The sequence below is a fragment of the Emydura macquarii genome, unplaced genomic scaffold, assembly GCF_026122565.2.
Source record: "Emydura macquarii macquarii isolate MOO-44397 ecotype Brisbane River unplaced genomic scaffold, CSIRO-AGI_Emac_v2 contig_1644, whole genome shotgun sequence".
In the NCBI taxonomy this organism is placed as follows: Eukaryota; Metazoa; Chordata; order Testudines; family Chelidae; genus Emydura; species Emydura macquarii.
Window position 1 is genome coordinate 4,322,832 of NW_027131781.1, and position 27,195 is coordinate 4,350,026.

Here is a 27,195-nt window from a genome sequence, read left to right on the forward strand (position 1 = left end):
AAATGTAAGTTTGGCAAAGAGACGACAACAAGGGGATATAACAATCTGTCAATATTTGAAGGGCATGAATATCAAGGATGGAAAGGAAATAGTTAGCATGGTATGAGAAGTGTTATTGAGTAATGGGATGAAATGAGGAAAGGGAACATTTAGGCTGAAGATCTGGGAAGATCAATTTGCCATTAGAAAAATTTCCCTTGGGAACTATTGGAAGCTCCATTACATGGGACATTGAAGAACAAGACTAGACAAAATATCAGAACATGTACTTTAAGAAACAATATTGCTATGGCGAGGAGATGGACCTCATTGGTTTTTGCCCTGTCTAAACTGCACCTCTCTGACTATGGGAAGTGTTGAGAATTCAAAGGATGTCCCAACTCCAACTTAACTATCTTAAAAACAAAAATGTTGACTGTGAGTCAGATCTTCAGCGATTGTAAATCAGCATAGCTCCATTGACTTTGTGCTCATTTTCATCACCGGAGGATCAGGCCCAAAGATTTTAGAATGACAGTGTTCTAAGATAAATATTTTGCGATGCTGTTACCTCTGCTGACACTACTTAACTGGAGTAGAGAATACGGCACATCAGTATGGTGTCAAGTACGAGTGTTCTGAGCATACCAATGACTTACCAGAAGATAAACTTCTATATAATGTAAATCAACATAAGGACTGGTTTATTAATTAAGTGTTATGTAAATAGTTTTCTTTCATCTTCTTATGGAATGTCATCAACTTAAGTATACTAAGAGAGAAACGACACAAATATAGTAGCACAGACTGTAATGCAGGCCAGTAAGATTGCTTTAAGTGTACACTACATGCTTTCGCTGCGTAAAATCATACGTGCAGTCACAAAACTGAGTTCTGGAAGCTTCAAGTCTTCTAGCTTCACCTTGAGGCACAATTTTCTTTACAGTGGATTACAAACTTGGTCCTGTTCTCAGTGGGGCTTTGTGTGAACACAAAAGTCTGGCTGTGCAGATTCACTTGAAGGACTGGGGCCCTATTTCTATGTTCCTTTATGATTCTAAGATACTAACCTGCTAAGAAAGAGATGGCATTTGTGATCTTCACATTTCTCATATATGAGAATGGACAGGAAGAACAGTCCTCTTGTAAAGCGTTAATAGGAAAGAAAACTATCAGAGGGGAAAGGGGTTGAGCTCCTGTTAGCCCCAGCAATGGAAGGTATTAAAAGTATGTTTGTTATTAAGATTGTTGAAGGGCTACTTGGGTCGATTACTTTCACTTATCTTAAATAATCCTGCTACACATGCTCCCACTGTGCTTATACAGAGTAAATGTATTAATCACAAAAATATACTATTTTGAAATGATCAAGAGATTTTGCAGAAAGAAAGAGAACTATCCCTATAGATTTATTTTATATCTTGGTGTAATGCATAACAAGTTGAGCACTTTGCCCCAAACAAAACAAAACAAAAAGGCAGCTGGCATCTAATAGCTACGGGGCTATAAAAGAATGCCCTGCTTTCTAGTGAACCAAAACTGTAAAGAAATTGTATTTCCTTACTTTTAGTAATATGCCAGGACCCCAAGACATATACATACAGTATAAGCACAAGCTACATACTCTCTGGAATAATAAACTAAAGCAAATGTTCAAGAGACTACGTTTCTTCAGAAAAAAATAGTAATGTGGCCCTCCTCCATTACTCAATGATGACAAGTAAATGAAATATCAATCATGTCAGCTGTCAACCTTTTGGGACAGCAATAACTGTTAACAAGTAGTCTGTAAAAATTCTCCGAAAATGATTTGTCCTCCACATACAAGCATGTCAGTTTCCATGGAAAATTAAGACGCCAGTGGCTATTTGGAACATTGTTCAGGTATTTTTAAATGGAAAATTTGCCAGTTATTGATCCAGAGAATGTACCCCCTTGCTTCCAGAAGGCTGCAAGCAACTTTCCAATCAGTGGCTGTCAAAAAAATTACTGCCTTTTTATACTGATACAAGACAACAGTGGTAGTGTAGCTCCAATTCTACTTAATGTCTTTCTTTAATTAACTGCTATGTATAATAAGAAAATAATTTCAATTACCATCTTACAATATTTCCATAAATATAATGCAAAATCGCTTTGTGTATTACAAAGCAAATTAATTACAGAGTTGATTGAAAACTGTGCAGACAGTCAAGTTCACAAATAACCTCAAAGATAAAGGTTTAGAACAGATACAAAGCATCTTTTCCTACACAAAACCTTGCGCGCATGGAATAGGGCTCATATTCTCATTTCATTATTTACTTTTAAATTAAAAAAAAAAAATCACTCACTTGCCTTTTGCAAAACCTTTACCCTGTTGATGGCAAAATGCACCATGTCAGCAAAGACATAAGCAGCTTCCCAACCCTGCAAACACTTGCTACCAGGCCTAGGCACTGTCACGAGTGGCGTAGAATGTATGTTATAACAGAGCCATTCTCTGCAGTCCACTTTCCCAGCATGCAACTTACAGGAAGTCATAATTTCAGTATTGCAGGGTAGCTAAATCTTACATACATCAGTTGGTAATCGGTCCCAGTGGTGATGATGTCCAGCAGCTCCTCTAACCATCAGTTTTTTGCTTTTGTGGGATTTTTTGTTTTGGGTGTTTGTTTTCGTTTTATTGCGTTATTTTTTGAGAAAAAGGTAGAAAGCCCTGCAAAAAAAATTATCCCCAACTCTGCCAGGAAGGCGATGGATGTCCGTTGAGTTATAACCACCTTGCTTCCAGGAACAAGAACAGGTAAGTAATTTTATTGTCTCCAATTTTTTTTTCCAAGATTATGGTAGATTCATTTCCACGCTTAGAGACTAAAAATCTCCAGAGTGTTTCCATAAGCCACCAAACAACAGACAGACTGCTAGAAAAAGAAACCATCATGTGCATCACTGGAACAGCCAACTGGTATAAAACATCAGAGACAGAACAGGAAGAAACAAAGTGGCTCAGACTGGATCAAGATTATTTATAGGCATCCTGGAAATCTTAAAGCATATGGGGAGGCAGGAGAGTTGGTCACTTACCATTGCTAACATGCTGAAATTTCAACAAAAGGCCTGAACTCATGCCAGAAGCATGACCCTGCAAAGTACTGATTTGTAAAACTGTGCTGGAAAAAATTCAAGTATCCTTGTCGTATCTTGTCAATAAACCTAGAAACTTCCTAAGGATTACCAGTGAATGGATAGGTTATAGTCAAATCCCATGGAAAAGTATCATGATTGAGCCAGCAGAATAATCCAGAAAAAGCTGCAGAGATCAACATTTTTATTCCACTCCAGATAAAATTCTTAATACTTCTTTATATCTGACTTGCCATATGGCTTGGTCTCTTAAGAATGGAGAGGCAAGTGAGGGAAAGTTTGGTGGGGAAAAGGTTTAACTCATCATCATCTTAGAAGATCTGAACTTTACAAGTAGGTGAATCAGCATCTGGAACCCTGAAGTTCTTTTACTTTCCTGACTTAAATCACTGACATTAAGAAAAAAAAAAAATCTCACTGTGAAACTGGAGCACACGGTATTTAGTAGTACAAGGAATGCTTAACAAAGAACGCTGTGTAGGAGTTCCAAGGCAGTCATCGCCTCCGATTTCAAAAGATCATGGCCTAGCAAAGAAAGCCTTCAGCATCTTACTGAAAGGAACAACTGGGCAATGAATGCTTCTGCATGAAGTCTATCACCCACATAGAGACAGGCACAGGAACGTGGCTTATGCTGACTAGTCCTCCAGCATACGTTCACAAAGTCTAATTCCTTGTAACTGTAATTAAAAATGACTGAAATAATTTTTAAAAACTTACGATCTAATGATTTTAAGGCATTTTGATCTCAAGCACGACTCTTGCTCTCCGAGCGAACACAGTGAAGAAGACTGCGTTCCAAGGTGCAACTAGCAAAAACTGGTTTTTTAATGCTGAAACCACACTGGCTTGCCGGTTCCCTGAGGCACGGGGAACTGCATCGAGCTACCTTCAGTCTGATAATTCTTGGAAACTGTGATGTCAGACACTGAGGATCAAAGCTACTGTGCAAGTGCAACAATGTTACCTACCCATTCATCAGGTTTCTTACTTCTACTGTATTAAAATATCTCTAGATACATTAGGATGAACGTCTATGCTACCAATTCATCACTCTGCAAGGAACTCCTAATACTGCACTACGTTCTCACTGGCTTGCATTCAGCAAGAAACACAGATGAAGAAAAAAAGATCTGTTTTCATCAATGCTGAAAACCTGAACTGACAGGGAGAGACACATTCTTTCTTCAAGCTTCTTGGAGAATATTACAAATCAATAGAGGAAAAGGCCATTTTAAATCACAAAGGCTATATCAAGAGAATGCTTGACACTGTCCTTCATTTAATTAGCAATGATCAGAATATGTAGGCTTGCAATATTTTTCTCACAATAAAAAACATTTCATATTTTAATAAAAAATTCATCAGGCAGTCATATCAGAGAAAAAGCCATAGTTCTACTGGTGTCCTAAAAGTACCTTGAAATAAAACACTATGAAAACTGATTTGTTGATTGACACGTACAAAAATAGCTATCACAACAGCATTTTCAACATCAGTTGGCTGCAGAATTCCTTCAATATACATCTCTGTGGAAATAAAACGACTACATTTTTTTTACATGACAATTTATTATAATTTTGGGTTTTTTCTCACTATCCCTTAAAAATGCACAGAGTGAACAAAAAGCTCAAAAGCATAGAATAGTACTGATGTGGCTTAATATCCTATATACTTATCTCCATAATAATATATGTGACAAAACTCTTATGCACTAGATATCCCTCATGTCACACGCAGCTCATAGATCTGTACCATTAACAGCCAGGATTGCCTAGCAATTTAAATAATTGATAAGATTTCAATTAAAAAGAGGAAATATTTTCAGTTCTAATAAAAAATCTGTATCACTGATAGAAGTGCATGATGATTTTGAAACATTCCCAGAAAACATTGGTTTGTCAACAAATGCTACAATATTTCCACTCCAGTTTATGCCTAAAGAGCTGACATTCTCAACTTTTGTTATACATGTTTGGTCCAGGAAAAAAATAAACATGACCTTCTCCACCATTAAACTCAAGTGTAAAAATGTCTGCTGTACTCCAGTCCTCCATTTAGTTCTGTCTAAATATATAAAAAACATGTTTCTGTCTGCCCTCCCCCAAACCTCTTGTTGTATACCTATATTAAGCTGACTTCCAACTCACACCTCAGCCCTTCACAGGACAGCAGCAGAGACAGAAGCAGGGAAGGGAATAAGAGATGAAAAAGAGGGACTCCATGTCAATTTACCCATGAGCTCATGGGCACAACAATACTGAGCTGTTTTATGAAAGACACAAAGTGAAATCACTCTATTTTTCACTCTATTTATACCTGGAGCACAGTTCTTTTTTACTCTGTCATCACGTGAGCAATTTTGTGGAGAGTTAAGGAATTATAAAATAGAAAGCACCTCTTTCCCACAAAAGGAGAATGTTACCATCTGCTACTGGCAAGTGACAAGGCAGAGGATATATCATTTCTCAGACTTGAATCTGGTCATAGGAGAAGCACGGAACAAAGCAGGGCTGCAAGATAACCACTCTCGTGTTCTCTGTGAAAAAGCAGTAACACTAATTAAGAGACCACTACTTTAGGTATTAATTTAGATGGAATACATGGGCCAAAAGTGTTAACGTATCCCTGTCACTATCCAACATTAAATAGGGTTTAAAAAAGTTCAGAGACGGTATACAGAGACCTCCGTCTGCTTAGTACCATGGTGAACACATCAAACATCTTTTTAAGCTTTTATTAAAGATAAAGATAAAGAAAAGAAGGAAAAATAGTTAAAACATTTGAAATGTAAGGTATAAAATACGAGTTTCATTTTAAAAAGATCCCTTGTTCACTCTTCCTTTAGGAGGAGAGAGTTTTTAGAAGGAAAACCTCTTGGACTGTCTCTCAGATGGTATCAGAGTTGGCACTAACGGTCCTCTGGGGGAAAAGAGAAGATGTTCGTTGAGATGAGCTGGAGCTGTTGTTGTTCAAGTCTGTTCCCATTTCATCTCAGACGATGTTTGGGATTCAGCTGGAGCTGGCAGAGGTGGCCATGTTGTCTGAATCCCTCTCTCTGGCCCGGTCTGGTCAGGACATCCCTCAGAATCAGGAGGTTGAAGGCCCAGCATCCCAGGAAACAAGGGGCGTGGCAGCCATGATAGTGAAGCTCGCTCTAGTAACCTCTGTCTCTTCTTCTTCTGTCTTTTCCCCACAAAGTCTCTATCTTTATGGACCCAATAGGGGAGTGACAGGTGGAACAGCCCATCCCCCTCATTATTTTGTCCACCAATCAGGCCTACTTTCCGACACACCAATTTTGGTTCACTAATTTCTGGACCCGCTTTTTCTTGTTGAGCAGGCATGACCTTAACACAATCCTTGAGTTATATCAGAAGACTTTTTTGTTTGTTTTGTTTCAATCTCCCTTTTGCACCTTATCCCATCAATATTTGTTATTAGAGGTTATTGTGACATATTATGAACTTTTACATAGTTTTTACAGCAGAGCTCAAATCTGTCAGCCCCATTACCACAACAGTGCACACACAAGTGTTGTCACATGTTATATTAAAAGAATAATCCCCAAATCTTCTGCAGTAGTAGTAACAATGAAACAGTGCATTGTTATGGGTGCAACACATGATCATTCCTTTAACTTTATCAGAACAGACATACTGGAAGTTTCAAATAATCAGGAAATTTGATTAGCTGAACATTTCTAGATGTGCTTATTTAGTCCCATGTTAAATTGTAAGATGTCTGGCTACACATCAGATGCCAAACATGCAGTTTTTCAACTCAGCAGCATGTATATCTGGTAGCGGTACTTTTTGAAGCACTTAGTATTTAGTTACACAAACTCTTCGCATTAGACTTTTGTGTCAAATCACTAACATGTCTTAGCCTCTGTAATCATATCAGGCATACCTACATAGAACTCTCATCAGCCAATCAGATTCCTCCTACATAGCTAATCATGCAGTTTTTGCAATCCACAGAAGATCTGGATCGGGAAGGTCTACAAGGCAAGGTCTTTAAGAGTGTCTTTCCTTTTCACTTTTTGCTATTACATGTTCAAAAACAAGTAAAACCCTCCAAACACACTGCCTACCACCTGCTGGAAATGATGGATCGGGCCTTTACCCATTCTATTACTATACACAAGTCCGCACATCTGTGTGTGTGTGTGTGTGTATTGTATATTCTCACACACACTTATATGAAAAGATGTGTACTTATGCGCACGTGTACACACACACACTTTACACATCCAGTCACAAAATCCAGCCTGTGGACACATATAGGTACTTTATAATATCTTTCATTCAAACTCATACTAAATGTTTGTCTATTTTTAAACCTTGAGCCAAGATAATATACTTAGCTATAGTAGAACCTCAGAGTTCTACACCTGGGAATGGAGGTAGTTTATAACTCTGAAATGTTTGTAACTCTGAACAAAACATTATGGTTGTTCTTTCAAATGTTTACAACTGAATATTGACTTAGTAAAGTTTCAAAGCTGTATTATGCAGAAGAAAAATCCTGCTTTCCCTTTACCATTTTAAATAGTTTACATTTTACACAGTACTGTACTGTATTTGTCGTTTTTTTCCCCGTCTCTGCTGCTGCCTGATTTCATACTTCTGGTTTCAAATGAGGTGTGTCGTTGACCAGTCAGTTCGTAACTTTGGTGTTTGTAAGTCTGAGGTTCTATTGTACTAACAATTTTGCAATAGCAAAATAAAAGATATGTATCTCCTATGCTTTGGGGAAAATGGTTCCCATCTAAAATAAGCCTGGATAACAAAAGAGCAACCTGTATTTTTTTGATGATAAAGTCCAAACTAAGCTAAAGCATTACACCCACACAAAAGGCTTCTGTAATCAGATGACTGGTACTTCAATGATTGAACAGTAGTTGATTTTGCAACATTCAAAGTTAAGAAATAAACAGAAAATAAAAAAATTGTTTTGCCAAAAAAGTGGATTTCAGTACTTAATACACATCTTAAAAGAAAAGGTCCATAATTGGTTATTTTCCTGTTTATCCATTTCATCTGAAAGCAAGTGTTAAATGGAAATTTTCACTTAAATTTACAACATGAAAGACAAATGTAGCTAAAAATGAGTTAAAATAATTTTGATTTAATAAAAGTTACGGTTTTGTATTTTTTGTAGATATAAAAAAACAGAAATATATCTTTAAATCTCCTTTGCATATTGCGCCTGCAGCTACAATGTAACTCTTCTGTTAGGAGGGGTGAAAGAGTCTCCAGATGAGAGTAGATTTTGAAAAAATTTTAGAGCCCAGGGGTTCATTTTTAATGAGCCGTTACTTTAAGTACTGCATAAAAAATACAAGAAATTGATAGTCCATTTAGCCTGCACTATACCTAATGCAAAAGTCATTAAGATGCATTATTCTTAATATTCATCATATGATCAGTAAGTGTACAATTCTTTTTTAAAATGTTAAACATGGCTACAACTTCATGTTATTTTCAAAAAACAAAAAGCCACCTCCACATAATACAGGACCATATTATGAACATTGTAGTTTATTTTTAACACTTCAACACAAGCAAAATAATGGAGAAAATTACAGGAAAACTAAAAAACATGAAAAATATCCCCCATTTGTTACAATATACCTACATAAGATATCATGGCTTTCATTTCTTCATCACTTCTAACAGTAATCCGATCACCGTCCTCATCTTCATCTGATAAAAAAAGTATTACATTCATTAAGTGAAATAAGTCATTTATAGTTTTTAATAAATCAATTATGCCTGTTTACTCTACCTGAACAACTGAACTTCTACAAACAAATGAAAATAAACAGAATGAGCAAGCTGATTATACAAAAAACCCAGAACTCTGAAATGACTGTTGACATCATTGTCTGGGGCCTAGACATGTGATGCGGAAGAAACAAGTGAGGAAAACAAGGAGCTGAAGGATTTGAGACATAAGAGCATAAAAGGAGGACAGAAGATCATTCTCTAACCACATATACCAAAGTAATCCCAAATGTACATAAACAGAGGCTATAATTACATTTTAAGAGCAGTGACAAGAACAAAGCACTCGAAACTTTGCTCTCACAATTTACGAGGCTATCAGAACCTCCTTGTGGAATTACAGTCTATTCACAGTATATTACTCCTTATGAAAATCCATTAAGTCATTCTGGTGACACTGTAAACTCAGAGTGAAGTTTGAATGGTTTCTTAATGTGTCTAGATCCCCCAAGATGGAATTAAGTTTATTTACTTTCATTGAAAATAAAAACATAATATCAAAAACTTAATCTGTTCCCTTACCACTTCATCCTTCTTACTGTCCTGTCCTTACATACACTCTTTCCTGTCTCATGCTCATCTGCCCCCTGTCATGATCCTTCCTCCTGATAGTGTCAGGAAGCACAGGTTTGTACCACACCTAATAACAGTAGTTTACTTTTTAAAAAAATTTAAACCAGCAAATGATCATTCATTTGTATGCCCACATATACACACACATCAATTGAGACTAGTGCCAAACTTAGTGCGAACACACGTTTGTCTGTGTGGATTTGTGCACAGTGCAACTGTGGGAGAAGAGCATGAATGGTGCATGAATGGCAGTGCAATGTAATCACACCTTTGTAACAATAGCTAAGGCACAGAAATGCATACACACAGCACTGCACACTTTGTGACATAAGGAAAGACACTGCTGTAGTACTAGACACAGAGGAAAGAACAAGAAGATTCAGAAAGACTTGTGTAGCGCAAGGGATTTTAAAATACATTACATTTTAAATTAGGATCTAACAAAGGAATAAAATTTCCTAAGGCATAAGACAGGCTTCTGATCTCCATATGGTACTCAGACACTCTTGTGATGGGAGACGTAGAAGTAACCAGGTGTTCTTGTTGTTCATCCTTTGGGTTCAAAGATGACTATGACATCACTGCTTGATTTGGTTTCTGTGAACACCAGTGGCTGATCAGGCCAATTTGAGCTTTGAACTGTTTGTGGATCCAGTTTAGATTAGATTTCGCCAAGTAGAATAATCGTGAGTGAGATCTTCCCAAAACTCTGGGTCAATGTTGAATCGCTCCAAGGATAACATGAGGGAGTCCTTGAGATGTTTTTTTCTGGCCTCCCTTGTCTTGCCATTTTATCCTCATCAGTTTCCTCAGACAGCCCATGTGAAAGTGATTCGGCTTCATAACATGACGTCTGTACACCATCCAGGTTTTGCATGCATACATCAGAGTTGGCAATACGATGGCTTTGTATACGTTCAGTATCAAATACTGTAGATCTCTCAATCCATAGAAACATTTTTTTTAACTGATTTACCTTTTTATTGATTTGTTTCCCATTTTTGCCTCCCATGATTTAACATTCCTCTTTCTTTCTGAAGTTTGTACAATTAGAATACAATATTCCTTTAACACTTATGTTTCCTCAGATTTGGAAATTGGATTTTCCTTTTTTTGTGTCTACAGTATGCTCAGGGGTGTGACTCCCCTGCTCATATACATGTACTCGCACTGGGATTGAGCCATGGCAAGTATAAATAGCAGTATAAACAGTGTAGATGCAATAGCATGGTTAGCAGCATGGCTGGCTGCCACACAAGCCTATATGAAACCAGTAGGTTTGTATCATGGCGACGCTGTTATTTATGCTCACGCTAGCTCAATGAGCACTAGCAAACACAGGTGTACATGAGCAGATGAATTACACACCTAGCTCATAGCATAGATAGAGCCTCCAACATGGTGGTCTTTGTAAACTGCTTTCCATATGAAATTTAAATTTTTAAGCTCAAAAGTATGGCAGTGTCAAATACAGGTATATTTGTAGGCTATGGAGGATCCACCACGTGTGCTTTTGGGCTGGGATTTTCAAAAGGACCTAGGCACCTAACTCTCATTGGAAGCTGATGGGAGATGGGTGGCTGACTCATTTAAGTCAGTGAAAAAAATCACAGCCTTTGCACAGAACATCACACAAATATGTGAATATTTCTCTGAATGAAAATTAACCTCTATTCATAATTACACACATTAGTTCAGGAACAGATCTAAATTAGTTGGGCAAAGGAATGTGTCCACTCTGCTTTTGAAAATCCAGCAGAAAACTCTAAACCAATAATGAAAAGAAGCAAAAAGAGCTCAGAAGGGAAGAAATAACTGTGTAGAAGTATGTAACTGAAAATACTTAGAAAGCTGAACTTTATAAATCTACCAGAGCAGAATAACAAGATATTGGAAACCTGGTTTTTGAAAGGAGAAGTAGATGGCACAGTTACCTTCTGTAATAGTCTTGAGAACACGTGGAAATATAACTGGTAAGTTGCTTGTTTGCTAAAAATACTCTGTAGAGTTACCAATCAGTAGTGAGTCCAGAATGATGAAAAGATTTAGAAGAGTTAGTGAGTTGAAACTGAACGTTTCCTTGCCTGAAAACATATGAGAGGCATACAAGAGAGGAAGGGTTTGTAAAACTACAATCTGGCTGAACACAAAGTTGTTCTAGTATGAGAATCAGAAAGACTGAAGAAAAACAAGGTTACTTACCAGTAACTGATGTTCTTCGAGATGTGTTGCTCATGTCCATTCCACTATAGGTGAGTGCACGCCACTGTGCATGGTTACCCGGAACTTTTTTCCCCTTAGCAGATCCTGTAGGGCCGGTTCTGGCGCCCCCTGGAGCCCCGCGCACATGCCGCGGTATATGAGGTGCTGCCGGCCCTACGCTCCCTCAGTCCCTTCTTTCTGCCAGTGGGGACTGAGGGTGGGTTGTGGAATGGACATGAGCAACGTATCTCGAAGAACATCAGTTACTGGCAAGTAACCTTGTTTTCTTCTTCAAGTGCTTGCTCATGTCCATTCCACTATAGGTGATTAACAAGCAATACCTTTGGAGGTGGGTCGGAGTTACCTTCAGCACGGCTCTGCCGAATCCCGCGTCCTCTCTCGCCTGCTGGATGATGGCGTAGTGGGACATGAAGGTATGCACCGACGACCAGGTGGCATCTTTGCAGATGTCCTGCAGGGGCACTCTTTCCAGGAAGGCTGTAGATGAGGCTTGAGCTCTGGTTGAGTGTGCTGTGATGGTTCCCGGAAGCGGCACCTTCGCCTGCTCGTAGCAGAACTTGATGCACGATGTAATCCACGAGGAGATGCGCTGGGTGGAGACAGGTGAGCCTTTTATCCGGTCAGCCACTGCGATGAAGAGCTGTGTCGATTTCCGGAACGTGTTTGGAACGCTCGATGAAGAAGGCCAGGGCTCGTCTCACGTCCAGCGAATGCCATCTCCTCTCCTCCTCCGAACTGTGCAGTTTGGGAAAAAACACTGGGAGAAAAATATTTTGATTATAATGAAATTGGGAAATCACCTTGGGTAGGAAGGCTGGATGTGGCCTCAACTGTACCTTGTCCTTATAGAATACTGTATAAGGGGGCTCCGAGGTCAAGGCCCTAATCTCGGAGACCCTCCTGGCTGAGGTAATGGCCACCAGGAAGGCTAACTTCCATGAAAGGATGAGCAGAGGGCATGAAGCCATGGGTTCAAAGGGGAGCCCCGTGAGTCTTGAGAGGACCAGGTTGAGATCCCAGGGAGGCACTGGGTCACAGACCTGCGGATAAAGCCTCTCCACCCCCTTGAGGAACCTGACCTCTCCACGCCCTTGAGGAACAGCGATCTCCCTTCTAGCGGCCAGCACCAGACCCTGGAGCGTTAGCTGGAGCAGGTACTCCAGGATCACCTGTAGAGGCGAGAGGCTGGGCGGAATACCCCAGGACTCCGCCCAACAGGTAAACCACCTCCACTTAGCCCAATACACGACCTGTGTAGAAGGCTTCCTGCTGCCAAGCAGGACTTGCTGAACCTGCACTGAGCAGGCTCTCTCTCCCTCCGTCAGCCACAGAGCCTCCAGGCCGTGAGGTGCAGGGAGTCCAGGTCCAGGTGCAACAGGCGACCGTGGTCCTGGGATAGGAGGTCGTGCCGCCTCGGGAGCTCCAGGAGTGGGGCGATTGAAAGGTCCAGCAGCATGTTAAACCAGTGCTGTCTCAGCCAGGCCGGAACGATGAGTACAAAGTTTGTCCTGTCCCTCTTTATATTCATCAGGACCTTGGGTAGGAGCGGAATGGATGGAAATGCATACGAGGGTCCCCGTCCAGTCCATGAGGAATGCGTCGGAAATTGACCCAGTCTCCCGACCCTGGAGCGAGCAGAACTTCGGACACTTCGTGTTCCAGGCCGACGTGAATATGTGCATTTGGAGAACTCCCCACTTCTGGAAGATCATAGCCACCACCTCTGGGTGCAACGACCAGTCATGTGGGGTAGAAACGACCTGCTGAGGCGGTCCGCCTCATCGTTCCTCACTCCTGGGAGGTCAGAGGCAGTCAGGTGGAAATTGTCCCTCATGGCAAAGTCCCACAGACAGTTAGCTTCCTCGCAGAGGGGTGAGGAGCGTGCTGCCCCCTGCCTGTTTATGTAAAATATGGCTTCGGTGTTGTCCGTCAGCACCTGCACCACTCTGCCTGTCAGGAATCGGAGGGACACCTTGCATGCTAGGCGAATGGTCCTCAGCTCCTTCATGTTGATGCGCAGGCGCCTCTCCTCCCCTGACCAGAGCCCCTGAGTGCCTAAGTTGGCACTGATGTGGGCTCCCCATCCTACGTCTGAGGTATCGGAAATTAGGGTGACCGACGGGACCAGTTCCCTGAACGGAACGCCCTTCATCATTGCCCTGGGAGTCTGCCACCAGTTTAGGGAAGCTAAGACGGGTGGGAGAACTGTGACCACCCGGTCCAATGGGTGTCTGCTCGGAACATATACCGAGGCCAACCATGCCTGAAGTGCTCTGAGCCTCAGGCGAGCTAGTCTCACTACATATGTACAGGCCACCATGTGGCCTAACAGCTGTAGGCAGTGCCTGGCTGTTGTCGTGGGGCATTGGTGCGGCTGGAAGATAAGAGAGACCATCGCCTCGAACCGTGGTTAAGGGAGGAAGACTCTGGTCTGGGAAGTGCCCAGGGTAGCCCCAATGAATTCTATGCGTTGCACTGGGGTTAGTGTGGACTTCTGTTCATTTATAAGTAGTCCCAGCCTGCTGCAGGTGGAGCAAGTGAGGGTCACGCTGTCCTGCACTTGGGATCTGCCTCTGATCAGCCAATTGTCCAGGTAAGGAAAAATTTGCACACCTTTTCGTCTCAGGTGGGCAGCCACTACCGCCATACACTTGGTAAACACCCTTGGAGCTGAAGATAGGCCAAAGGGCAGGGCTGTAAACTGGTAGTGGGAGCCAGCCACCATGAAACGGAGAAAACTCCTGTGGCTGGGGAGGATGGACACATGAAAGTATACGTCCTTGAGGTTGAGGGTGGCATACCAGTCTCGTGGACCCAGGGAAGGGATTATGGAAGCTAGGTAGACCATGCGAAACCTGAGTCGTTCGACATATTTGTTTAGACGACGCAGGTCTAATATGGGTCTCAGACCTCCCTTTGCCTTGGGGATGAGGAAGTACTTTGAATAGAACCCCTTCCTTCTTCTGCATTGAGGGACCATTTCCACCGCTCCCAGGTTGAGAAGGGTGTCCACCTCCTGCAAGAGGAGTTGCTCGTGAGAGGGGTCCCTGAAGAGGGACGGAGGGGGAGGGTTATTGGGGGGGTAGATGTAAACTGTAGGGCATAGCCCCCTGAGACTATCCCAAAGACCCAATGGTCCAAAGTGATTTTTGCCCATTCAGGATAGAAGGGCCTTAACCTGTTTAGGAAGGGGCGGGATGGATCCAGGAGAGCAGTCGGGGTGCCACCCTCGGGTGCACCATCAAAATTGCCTCCTCTGGTTGCCCGACCTCCTGGGGGGCCCCAGCTGGGGAGCTGAGGATGAGCTAGGGGGCTGATTCCTTCTTCTAAACGCCCTATTCCTATCCCTATTCCTATAGGGTTGAAAAGGCCTGGGCGGAGGCCTTGGCTGCTGCTGCGCCGGGGCCATGACTGACGCCTGGAAAACTGGGGTGTGTACAGGCCCTGAGAGCGAAGCGTGGCCCTGGCATCCTTCAGACTGTGCAACTTTGCATCGGTCTGGTCGGAGAATAGGGCCAACCCATCAAAGGGGAGGTCCGGAATAGACTACTGCACCTCCTGGGACAGGCCCAAGATTTGCAGCCATGAGCACCTTCTCATACAGATGGCGGAGGCTATGGCCCTGCCCGCCGAGTCAGCAGCATCACAGGATGTCTGAAGCACTGCCCTAGCTACCGTGGTTCCTTCCTTCACGATGGTGTTGAAGTCTGCAGCTTGGTCCTGGGACAGGGTCTCAGCGAACCGCCTGAGGGAGATCCACAGGTTGAAGTTATATCTGCCCAGGAGGGCCTGATGGTTGGCAATCCTGAACTGCAGGCTTGTCGTGAAATAAATCTTTCTCCCAAACAAGTCCAGCTTCTTATTGTCCTTGTTCTTGGGAGTCGACCCTGGCTGACCTTGCCTGTCTCGTTGGTTAGCCGCGTCTACTACCAGAGTTCCTGGGGCAGGGTGACGCTTTGTGGGGGCGTCGGCTCGCCCAACAACTGTCCCCCATGGGAGACCCCGAGTTATCCTCATAGTCAGAGGCCCTGGACCGGCGGTGCTGGGTAACGTCCTCAGTCCCGGGCACCCTTCCGTGCTGGGGACCGCCCTCTCAACACCTCCGACCTGGAAGACAATGAGGACTGCCTCCGTTGCCACGAGCGGTGCCGACGAACGGAGGTGCACTCCGAAGAGCTAGAGGTACCGGAATGTCATCTCAGTACTGATGATTTCCGCTGCTGCTTGCCTTGCGGCCCTGCAGACACCTTTGGTGACAGAGGTTGGCGCCATCCCGAACTCCTCAGTGGTGAGCCGGACTCCGGCGACACGGTTCCACGTTGTGGACTGCGCAGTGCTGGGTCTTCCTTCGGCGACCAGGTTCTGCGCAGTCTCAGTGTGGGAGAACTCCTCGATGCCAGGTCCTCTGACGGCGACCAGGTTCTGCGCTGTCTAGGTACGGGCGAACTTCTCGGTGCCCTGGTTCTGGAACGGGGGCTGTCTGAACACCGCCTGGCAGACCTCGACTGGTGCCACCTCCTGGCATGCGCTGCCTCTGGTGCCGAGGATCCATGTCGGTGCCGAGAGGGACACTCCATATCCTGTGCGCCACCGACCTGGAGTGACTACTAGAAGAGAGGCTCTGCTCTCCCCTTCGGGACCATCCGGTGGGAGATCTTCCTCCCCGTACCGGGGATCTCCACCGCCATTCAGGGGGACCCAACACGGGTTTCCCCCGTGACACCGGCCCCTTCTGCCTCGGTGTAGGCAAGACCAACAAGGCTCTTGCTGCCTGAAAAGCCTCTGGTGTCAACGGCGTCGGCAGGGACACTCTCCCACTCCCAGGAGTCAGGGGAGGCTCCCTGAATGAAGATACAGGCACCAGAGAAGACTCGATGGGCTGGGTCCAGTGCATCTCTGTACTTGACCCTGCCCATAGTGATGGCACAGGGGAGTGTCCACGCTCTGCACACTGCTTCTTTCTCTTCGATGCCGGCGATGTTGCATGGTGCTGAGTGGAGGGCGGCGCCGACGGTACGTTCTGTACCGAGGTCACACTTGGTGCCGAAGTGGAGCGGGCCAGCTTGGACGCCGGGCGGAGTGTTGCCTCCATCAACAGGGCTTTCAACCAGATCTCTCGGTCCTTTTGAGTCCTCGGTTTGAAAGCCCTGCAGATCTTACACTTCTCTTTTCTGTGGGCTTCCCCCAGGCACTTAAGGCAGCGGTTGTGGGGGTCGCTAAGTAGGAAGGCCTTCCCGCAGGAGGCGCACGGCTTGAATCCCGGTGACCGGGGCATAGCATGGCTGCTCAAAGTCCCCACAGGGACTTGCCTTATCTCTAACTACACTTAACAACACTTAACAACTACTTAACTAACTAAAATTAACTTAGACTATCAAACAATCCAAACAAGGGGAATAGTACTTGCTGTGAGCAAGGCTAGTTCCAGTAACCGTCATGGGCAGAAAGAAGGAACCGAGGGGGCGTAGAACCAGCAGCACCTCGTATGGCGCGGCATGTGCGCAGGGCTCCAGGGGGCACCGGAGCCCGCCTTATGGGATCTACTAAGGGGAAAAAAGGTCCGGATAACCGTGCACAGAGGTGTGCACACACCTATAGTGGGATGGACATGAGCAAGCACTTGAAGAAGAAGCTGTCAGAGTAGTGACTTCAATGAAAGCACTGTAAACAGAGAGGGGGATCAGAAGTTAAAGTAGATGAGGAAAAAATATATTTAAAGAGAGAGAAAGACTAGAGTTGTTAAACAAGTCAGGCTTAAAGGAAAAAAACTGAAATTAGAAACACACAAGGGTATAGCTGATGAACTCTCACAACTGACTGGAAAAATATCCTTGGATCTCCAGGATCATACAAGAGTAGATTCAAATTATATCCAAATAGCTCGAACTCTCCGAACTGTGAGAACTGCTTAAGGTTGCATGAAGAATACAGACAAGATACTGATGAAAGACAGAAGGTTACTTGTTATTAAAAGACAAGTCTAAAACAACCAGGGCAATTTTTTTTTTTAAATCAAACAATATATTTCTCACGTTAAGTGAAGTGATTCTTTGCCATCCTACCAAAAAAATATAACTGAGCATAGCCCCAAAACTGGGTCTATATTCAGAGAGAAGAATTCCAAGTTTCTCTTCTTGCCTAGAGCACAACAATATGATTTTCCAGCACATTAGGGAAGCAAAAGTAGAACCAAAAAGCCTATGTACTGGCTGGATTTTGCTAATGTCACTTAAAATGGAGGAAAAAATCCTAGCAAGATACCAAATAGAGTGCAGCAGATGGTAAACAAATATTATGAAGCAATCTTCGCAAAATCTGCAGTGAGTCACAAATACACAAAATGGCAGAGTTTGGATAAAAGGATCATAACAGGCCATATGTTGTTAGTCATTTTATTTGTAGCGACGTGTAATACAATGGTAAAATCCACATAAAGGTCCAAGGATAGGAGAAGCGCAGCCCCAGGTAGAGGCTGTAATGGATGAGACACTGTAGATAACAATAACTAAACAAACAGTAGAGGAGACTATACTAGCTGGCAATTATCCGCATCTCAGAAAGTAATCAAGCAGGTGAGAATGACACTTCAGCGAGTAAAATCTATGCGTTTGATATGGATAGAGTAACCAGGAAATCAAGCATCAACATACATAACATATTTTAGATGCCAGTTAAATGGCAGGGGAAATAGTTTTGTGCAGATGTAAATGACAGACTAGAGACATGAACTGAAAGCACAGCAGCAGATGTTAGAAGACGCAATGAAATAAGTACTTCCAGGAAAGTTCTACACATGGTACCATTAATATGGGCTACTGCTTTGATTGCAGTGACTCTTACTGGTGCATGAAGTTCAAACAAAGCTAATGTGTGATGTGGGAAATAGGTAACAAAAATCAACAAATCATAAAAGAAATGGTAAGATCTGGAGCCTGGTTTTGTTCAGGTCCCTATAGCAAGTGCTAGCTTCTACAGTGGGGCAGGGTACATGTCCCAGGCTCAGGGGAAATGAGGTTTACAAATACAATTCTTATGCACCAGGTATATTTTTTAGTCAAAAACATAAGCATCCAGACATAAAAGCAACAAAAGTACCCGAAGATTCACAAAACAATGACTTCATTTAATTTTCTATGCCCATGATTATCCATCAAGCACAACACAGCCAAGAACTATGTGCCTTACCTTACCTTCTATCACATATACTCTCTCACCTCTAGCATCAATATATGGTAGCAGATTCATAAACCAGATGCAAAATTCACAGTTCTTTTTGTAAGCCCCATCTCAACTGGGGCAGACCTTCTACAGAAAATTGGTGGAGCCTTTCCTCCGGCACAGACTCTTGACACAGACCCATAATAAACAATATGCTAGAAGGGAGCAGTAGAAAGCCTATCCAGTTTAGTAAACTACTGATCTTATTGCCTGAGGCACAGAAGTTAGACGGACCTTCACAACTGATTTTTCTCGAGAACAGTGCAATAGGAGCCATCAAAACATGAAAAGAAAGAGAAAGAAAAAGAAAAAGCAAGTTGGTATCAGGCCCAAAACGGCATCAATGTAATAAATGAGAGCTTTGCTTCAATTACCGCAGGGTCCTGGCCTATTTATAGAGCCCTGTGAACGTCTTATTTTTTATAATTTTTCATTTTATTTTTCAGGAATTTCTTGTTATTTCATTTTATCCATTAAAAATGCTTTTACTTCTTTTTATTTCATTTACATTAATAAAATACCTCAAATGACCCTATATTAAAAAAATCCATAAATCCCACTTTATCTATACTAAACCATTTATTAAGCATTATTCCATGGTATTAAAGGGTCTTAGGAATTATAAGCAAGCATAGAACAGTACCCTTTAAATATTCCCTCTCCCCCATTGAGCCCCTGTATCTCAACCTCCCCATTAGTGCAAAGAACTCCTCCCCTATTTCCCTTTATATATTCTCCCTCCCCTACTGAACCCAAGGCCCTTCGGGAGGGTGTCAGGTCCTGTCCCCAGGGGGTGGGAGGCCCTGCGGGGGATGTTGCAGAGCAAGATTGCCCTGCTCTCACCCCACAGTGGCAGCTCCTGTCCTGTGTGGCTGAGCCCAGCTCCGTGCTCCAGGTGTTGCGACCTAGAGCACAGGATCATAGCACTGCTCAGGTTTGGGCCACCCACTCCTCCATCATCCTAGCGAAGAAAAGAAAAAGGGAGAATGTAGAAAATTGGCCAACGTCTTTAACTTATAGAGGAAGCAAGGAAAACCAATGACATGACATCTCATGAGCATCCTTCTAATGGAAAGAAACTGCTAACTCCTCCCACGGAGAATTCTTTGTTCATCAGGGCAGGGAAAATGCAAAACCATTGGAGAAGCTTATGGCCCTCAACACCTGTCCTACACCATCAAATCCAGCTTCATGAATACGGGATGTGATTGTCCTAGATCCAAAGAAACAATCGATCTCAAGGCAGTAGAGGCAGTCCTTTTCCCCTACCGCTGCAATGCATGCACTGTATCTGACTGTCATGTTCTGATACTTCTCTTCACATGTGAGAAGAAAGATCATCTCCTCATACAAGAGAATAAGCAAGATAAGATCTCAGTCAATCATTATTCTTCTCCTACCCCAGCAACCCGCAGGGGATGCAGTATGCAGAAAGCTCCTTTCGTAGTACAAACCAAAGGTTCATCCTCCATAATATGGTCAATCTGCATTGAATCAAAAAGGAAAGGTCCCAAATCTGGCTGAGTCAAGGTTTCAACGAAGCAATTGCTATACTGCCATGTCCAGTATCATTCTAGCATCATTTTCTAGCACATTTTTTTTAAAAGCTGTATTTGCAGCTCTTTTGTTTTTTTAAATTGAGAATTAAATTTGCAAATTACAATCGCAGAACTACAGGTACTTTATACTTTTCATTTAATTCAAGCCATATAATTGCAGTGAGGAGTCAGAGCATGATAAGGTCATGCTGGTAATTAAAGCTATATTGTAGAGATATGTTCACTCAAGATGTAATTAAATAATAAAATATTACTTAGCTCAGTATCATCATTAAACTTGCATTAATGTATAAATATTTAACTGTAACATATAATGAATATAAACATTATTTATTTAAAAAATGACAACTACATAATGTGAGCAGAGGAGCCCTTACCAGACATACTGCAGACAGAAGTTAAAGAAGCTTTACTTACATTCAAATGCTGTTGTTGTTGCATCAGGCAAAACCTGTCCAATGACATCCTAAACAATGAAACGGACAGAATAAGCCATATTTCTAACTGCACGTGCTCGAGATATTTCAGAGTACATTAAATTTAACTGTGCGTCTATTACAGAGAAGAGACTTTAAACCCTCCCACCTTCCAAACTTTTAGCATAGAATGCAAAGCAGTTTCAATCAGTCTCCCCCTTCCTCCACCCTATGCCACCTAGAGGGCATAACAGTATTTAAATCACTTGATCATAACTTCAGAACAAATATTCCATTTTGCTTTTTCTTGCAATGTAAAGAATTCATTTTGTCCTTAGGGTATGAAAAATGTATGTGGAACTCTTCAAGGCAAGTCATATCAATGGAGATTTATAAATCATTTCTGTACTTGAGAAGGAACGCTCTCTCTGCTTTTTTACCCCTGACCATTTCAACTGTTGGAGGGAGAGTGGTCCACTACTTTATAACTTGCTCAGCCCATTTTCTGGTCCTTCTCCTCCACCCAGGAGTAGCTTTTGTGCCTACCTCTGCAGCCCACATGCATCTGAACAGCAGCAGGGACACGAATTCCTTGTTGATTACATTTTGCTACTGCACAGGAAAGCTTTGAAGAATAGGGATGCACTAGAAATGCCTGCTGCACGCTCACAAGAAAACCTTGATTTAGATTTGGAAGATCATCTCTGCAACCATATGAGCTAGAAATCTTTTATAATTATTTATTTTATTTTAGTTGAAGTTTAAATCCTGCAAAAATCTGAGTTGATTTATAGTTGGTTTGAAATAATATAAAACACTGGTTGTCCAGTAAGAAATTAAGCCAAAATATTCAAGCAGTGCAAATATTTCACCTCTAAACACTGGGTAGCATGTTAATTATCTTCTAAGGACAGAATCAATCTGCATTTATCAGGAGGCCCAGAAATGTAGAATTGCTGTGTTTGTTACACATTTCTGTCCCAAATGGTACATTTTTATGCCTAATATTCTTAAACACATTTTCTATTCTATAACATTTTTAGCAGCAAAAATGGCAAGATGTTTTTTACCCTGGGCATACCAAAGTTACTCAAAATTCAGTGGCAGATCAATTCATGCAGGCCTTCTAGTCTACATGCTGTCATCAGCCAATACTGAGTTTGCAATATGTCATGTAGGGGCATAGTAAAAATGCACAGCATGATTCTTCCTTCCCACTGCCTGATTTCTCATGTCATGAAGCTTTTCACTGACGGTGTCACAAACTGCTCAGGAATATATGAATAAAAATATTTATTGCAAATAAATTTTATGCATCTTTGGGTGCTCAGCATGCCACATTATGGGACCCTTAGTGACCACTGTCCCATTATTTTTCTTTTTGATTTCTCTTTTCTTTTCCTCTGAATAAAACTAGGAAATGAAATGTGAGATCCAATATTAAGATGACATAATTAATTTAATGAAAAGGCAGCAAATGTAACAGGAAAAAGTTAACTGGGCCAAATTATAGATACAGAACTATTACTTGCTTTTTTATCTTAGATGTGTTAAAATAAATTACCTCTACATACTACAGTTTAAATTATAAAAGACATACCAATAACAGGCAACAGATGTGCAACACAGATGACTTAATGATTCTGCAGAAACATTGCCCAGCCAAAATTTAGGCAACGCACAGCTCAGTGTAGTGTTAAGAGAATTCTTTGTGTTTAATTATTTCTATAGCTCAGTAGATGTTCTACAGAACACTTCAGAAGATATAATCACTGTCTACAAGAGGTTACAGTTTAACTGTACGAATTCAGTACAAGGAATAAAGGTCTTTTCTACACACAAAACTTTCACTGGTTTAACTAAAATTGTTTTTTAAATCGAGTTACTTAAACAGTGCAAACCCCTGCACAGACACACTTGAATTCAACTAGCTTAATTTGGTAAATAAAGCCATACGTAAACCAGTATAAAAATGTATTTTAGTTAAACCAGCACAAGTTTAGAGAGCAAGAGCACACATGCGAGGAGAATACGTGTGGGCTATGAGAAAGGAACACATCTGAGGTTTCAAAGAATTCCAACTCAGGCTATAAAAACTACCAAAGGTATGATTTACCATCACCCTCGCATTACTAGCCTGCTTAATATTTTCACTTTAAAGTTCACATTTACATTACTTTACAATTCGAAAAAAAAGAACTGAAAAATCTAAATCCATTAATTTAAGATCTGTAAAAGTGGAGTACACCACAAACCTGTCTCACAGTGAATTTAAAGTGGTGTTCCAAAGAGTAGCACTTAGGTCCCAAATCAGCAAGGTGCTTAAGTATGTGCCTAATTTTAAACATGTGAGTAGTCCTGCTTCTGAGAAACGATTTAGGTGCTGACAGATAGGCACATATGTAGGTACCTTTTGGAATTTAGGTCTTAATAATTATTTAATTTTTTAAAGAAACATTTGTACCATGCAGCTATTTATCAGCGCTCTTCCAAGATGAAATCCTTATGCAGGCATATAACATCTGAATATTAAATTTAAAGTGGGTGCAGTTTAGTGTGTAAAACAGTGTAACTAGACATTAGGGCTCAGATTTTTAAAGGCATTAAGGTGTTGCTGTGCTCAGCACTGCAATGCCAAACTGATTTAAGAGCTTAAGTCTCATTTTCAAAAAGAGATTTAGGCACTAAGGAGCCAGCTTCCTATTTCTAAGAGTAAAGAAGTTCAATTTTGGAGTATGGGAGGAAACACATTTATTTTTAAAAAATTAAGACCCTGCAGCAGCCTGTGTTAAATAATCTGATATACTGTGTTCTGATTTGTGTTGCTTCTATAAATGTGTAACCTCTTTAGGATATGAACCTAATCTCAATCTGTTTTGTACCATACCCAGCACATTCATGATGCGCACTAAATTAACAGTTATCTGATTTTCAGAGATGCTGTGCATCTGCAGCTCCCATTTACTTCATCTGAAATTTTGCATGCTCAGTACCTCTGAGAAACAGTCCTCATAAATGTTATTGTTATTACTATTCAAGGTGTCCACCTGACCATTTAATTGCAGCTCATTCTCTACACATAAAAGTGGTACCACTTTAATAACATCGGTATAGTTAAAGCGATATAAGCTCCCTTGTGTGGACATAATTATACTGTTATAAAAGTGCTTACATAACTTATTCCAGTATGGTAAGGTGAATAAGTGATACAGGTGTAAGGCATCTTTATACTAACTGTATCCACACTTGGGCTTGTTCTGGTATAACTATTTTGGTTTAAAAAAAAAATCATACCCCTAAAAGGAAAAAGTTATATTCCTGTTGACAAATATATGCTGGCTAACATATATATATATAGTTATATATACAGTTAATAATATGTATTGTCTGCACCATATACATATATTAGTATGCATTAAGCACCAACAACATTAAGCAAAAATACTGTAACAGTGATATAGCTTAAACTGGCCTACAACATAATCCTGTTCATTTATGCTAAGTATCCCATAACACCTTGCATCTGCTTAAGTAAGCATTTGGCACAGGCAGATAGGAAACTTGTCAAAAATCAAGATACTTTCATTCTAGGTCTTAATACAAGCTAAGGAAGTACCTTCACAGATCAGTACCTGAAATGCTAATATCCAAAACATAAATAAAGAAGGAACATAAGTTAGAGAACAGGGACAAACTGATGGGTTGGATTTTAGTGACATGTAAAGAAATGTGTAACTTGTAAAATCACATAAATAATGCCAGATGAAATGTGTAACTTGGGGAGCACACCTTCTCCATAAAGTGAATGTAACATCGCTGCACAGGAATGCTCTTCGAAGACACATATTGTATAGAATCTTTTTCCTGTACCATATTAACAAACCTGTCGGACACAGGTTATTTGGCTCTTGAGTATATTTCATGATGAAATAAGGAACCAAAGTGTGATCAAGCAATTGACTACACAATTTATCAAATCAGTAAAACTTCCAAGTGTAGACCAGGCCTCAGAAACCTCTGCCCCAAAATACCTATCCCTCCCCACTTGGCTTCTGTTTATAAACCGGTTTAAGTTACAATAATGTGACTGAAGAGACATTTCAAGTTACTGTCAATATTGTTGGATGCAGTGTTGTGTAGCTGTGTCAGCCCCAGGATATTAGCGAGACCAGGTGGGTAAGACACTATATATTGTCTAATTAATCTGTTTTTTCATTTGTCACAGCCCACCTGTCCTGAGTAAGGCAGTCTCCAGGTCTATGTTCCTCCAACAGAGATTAGTAAAGGATCTTTTAGCTACTGCTCCCCACCTCATCCCCCTAATTTGCCTACAGACACTCAGGGGATGGACAGAGACTCTGCACCCACAGGCAGCCCTGCTTGCTGATGCGAAAGGTTTTCCCCCACCCTTATTTCACTGGCGGACCCCTAAAAAATTTCACATGGCGGTGCGGATTCCCCCCCTTTGGAAACCGAAGACATAGTCTGCGGGCCGCGGGGTGAAAACCACTACTTCAGTGTGGGGGACAGAGCAGGGTCCCCACACCAACCTGAGCACCCCAGTGAAAGGGGGGGGGAGGGAAGCCTGGCCCAAGCACCCCTAGAGGGAGGGGGAAACTTGGCACCCCTGGGGGGGGGGGAGAAAGAGGGAAGCCGGGTACCCTGTGGGGGGGAAACTTGGCACCCCTGGGAGGGGGGGAGAAGGAAGCCGGGCATCCCGGGGGGAGGGGGTACCCTGGGGGAGGGGAGGAAAGCCGGGCACCCCGGGGGGAGAGGGGAACTTCCAGGCACCCCGGGGGGGAGGGGAACTTGACACCCCTGGGAGGCACCCCGGGGGGAGGGGGGAACTTGACACCCCTGCCCAGGCACTCGGGGGGGGGGGAGGGGACTTGGCACCCCTGGGAGGAGGGGGGGGAGAAGGAAGCCGGGCACCCCGGGGGGAGGGGGGGGCGGGGGGGGGGGGGGGGGGGAGGGGAGGAAAGCCGGGCACCCCGGGGGGAGGGGCTCACCAGCACGTCCCTGAAGAGCAGCTGCGGCGCGGGGTGAACCGTCCAGTCCACGGCGCCGCCGTCCGGGATGGTGATGCGGATGACGAGCGGCGGGCTCTCCATGGCGCGGGGCGGGCCGCAGCCGGGCACGAGCATGCCCTCCCCCCACACACCCGCACACTCCCCTCCCCCCACCCCGCGCGCGCAACGCAGCGCCGCGCCTCACATGCCGGGGCCCCGCAGGCAGCCGCACTCGCCGGGCTCGATGCGCCGCTGCCGGGCGGAGCTGCCGCTTCCCCTCCCTCCCCGAGAGGCGGCCCGGCCTGCACCGGAACCACACCGCGGGAGCCGGAAAAGCTGGGAGGCGGCGCCAGGCCGGGCCGGGCCCCCACCTCCATTGCACCGCCTGGGGGGCGGCCCGGCCCGGCCCGGCCCCGCCGCCTCATGGGCTCCCCTCCGCCTCATGGGCTGCCAGACCCCGGCTCCCCGCACCCAAGGGCGCTCCTCAGACCCTGCGTGTCTCCCCCGCACCCCGGGGCTCCTCTTCAGACCCCGCTGCCCCTCCCCCGTGCCCCACAGACACCCCCTCACAGCCGGGCTCCCCTCAGCACAGACAGACAGACAGACACCCAGCCCGCGCTGCGTGGTCCCCTTCGCAGCACCCCGAGTTCAGCGGCCGATGGCTTCCTCCGTCCCAGCCCCGGGGGGGAGAGTCCTCGGCCTTCGCCTCTCGCTCGTTAGGAGTTTAGAAGAGGCCCCAAGGCTTCCTTGTCCCCAGCTGTGCCGCACCCCCATGGCCCGAGTCCGACCCCACAACCAGGAGATTTTTGTAAAGGGGGTCTGAGTGAGTAAAGCGATTTGACCGTCACAATCTAGCCCAAAGCCCCTGAGTGAGTTTGTGAGGTGGGAAATAGAACCCCCCTGCTCATCTCACAGAGAGGAGCTGCCTGTCTTCCCTCTGGTAGGAGCAACTATTATTTCTTGTTAGCTGAGCTCAGGATTCAAACTGGTCACTTGCAAACAAAAGGCAGGATAGCACGTCAGTAATACCCTGAGGCATCCAGTCACCAGCAGTGCTAAGGTTACACCTTTGGTTTGAGGGTGAAACTTGGTTTATGGAAAAATACATTTCTCTAATCAAGTTCTGACCAGTTTTTAAAGCTTATATAGGCAAGATCATCCACTTTTTGCATGCACAGCCATATACTCCCACAATCACTTCAGACTCAAACACATTCTCAGGATATGTCTACAGTGCAAAAGATTTGTTCCTAACTTGTTACCTAATCTGCATTAACTAACTTCGGTTAAAACAGCAGTG

At 43.2% G+C, this 27,195-nt stretch overlaps 1 protein-coding gene across 8 annotated transcripts in view; it reads right to left on the minus strand.

Moving 5' to 3' along the window:
- The window catches only part of MAP2K5 (mitogen-activated protein kinase kinase 5), a 185,876-nt gene extending 159,841 nt beyond the window's left edge, over window positions 1-26,035 (minus strand). For 7 of the 8 annotated variants that reach the window (XM_067555517.1, XM_067555520.1, XM_067555515.1 and 4 more), the window contains exons 1-3: window positions 25,896-26,035; window positions 20,888-20,936; window positions 8,749-8,816 (exon numbers count right to left, since the gene is read on the minus strand). In XM_067555517.1, coding sequence (XP_067411618.1) covers window positions 8,749-8,816; window positions 20,888-20,936; window positions 25,896-26,030 — 252 coding nt within the window. In that variant the 5' untranslated portion in view covers window positions 26,031-26,035. The remainder of the gene's footprint in view (window positions 1-8,748; window positions 8,817-20,887; window positions 20,937-25,895) is intronic. The other variant, XM_067555519.1, reaches the window with a different exon arrangement.
- Between the last annotated feature and the right edge of the window lie 1,160 nt (window positions 26,036-27,195).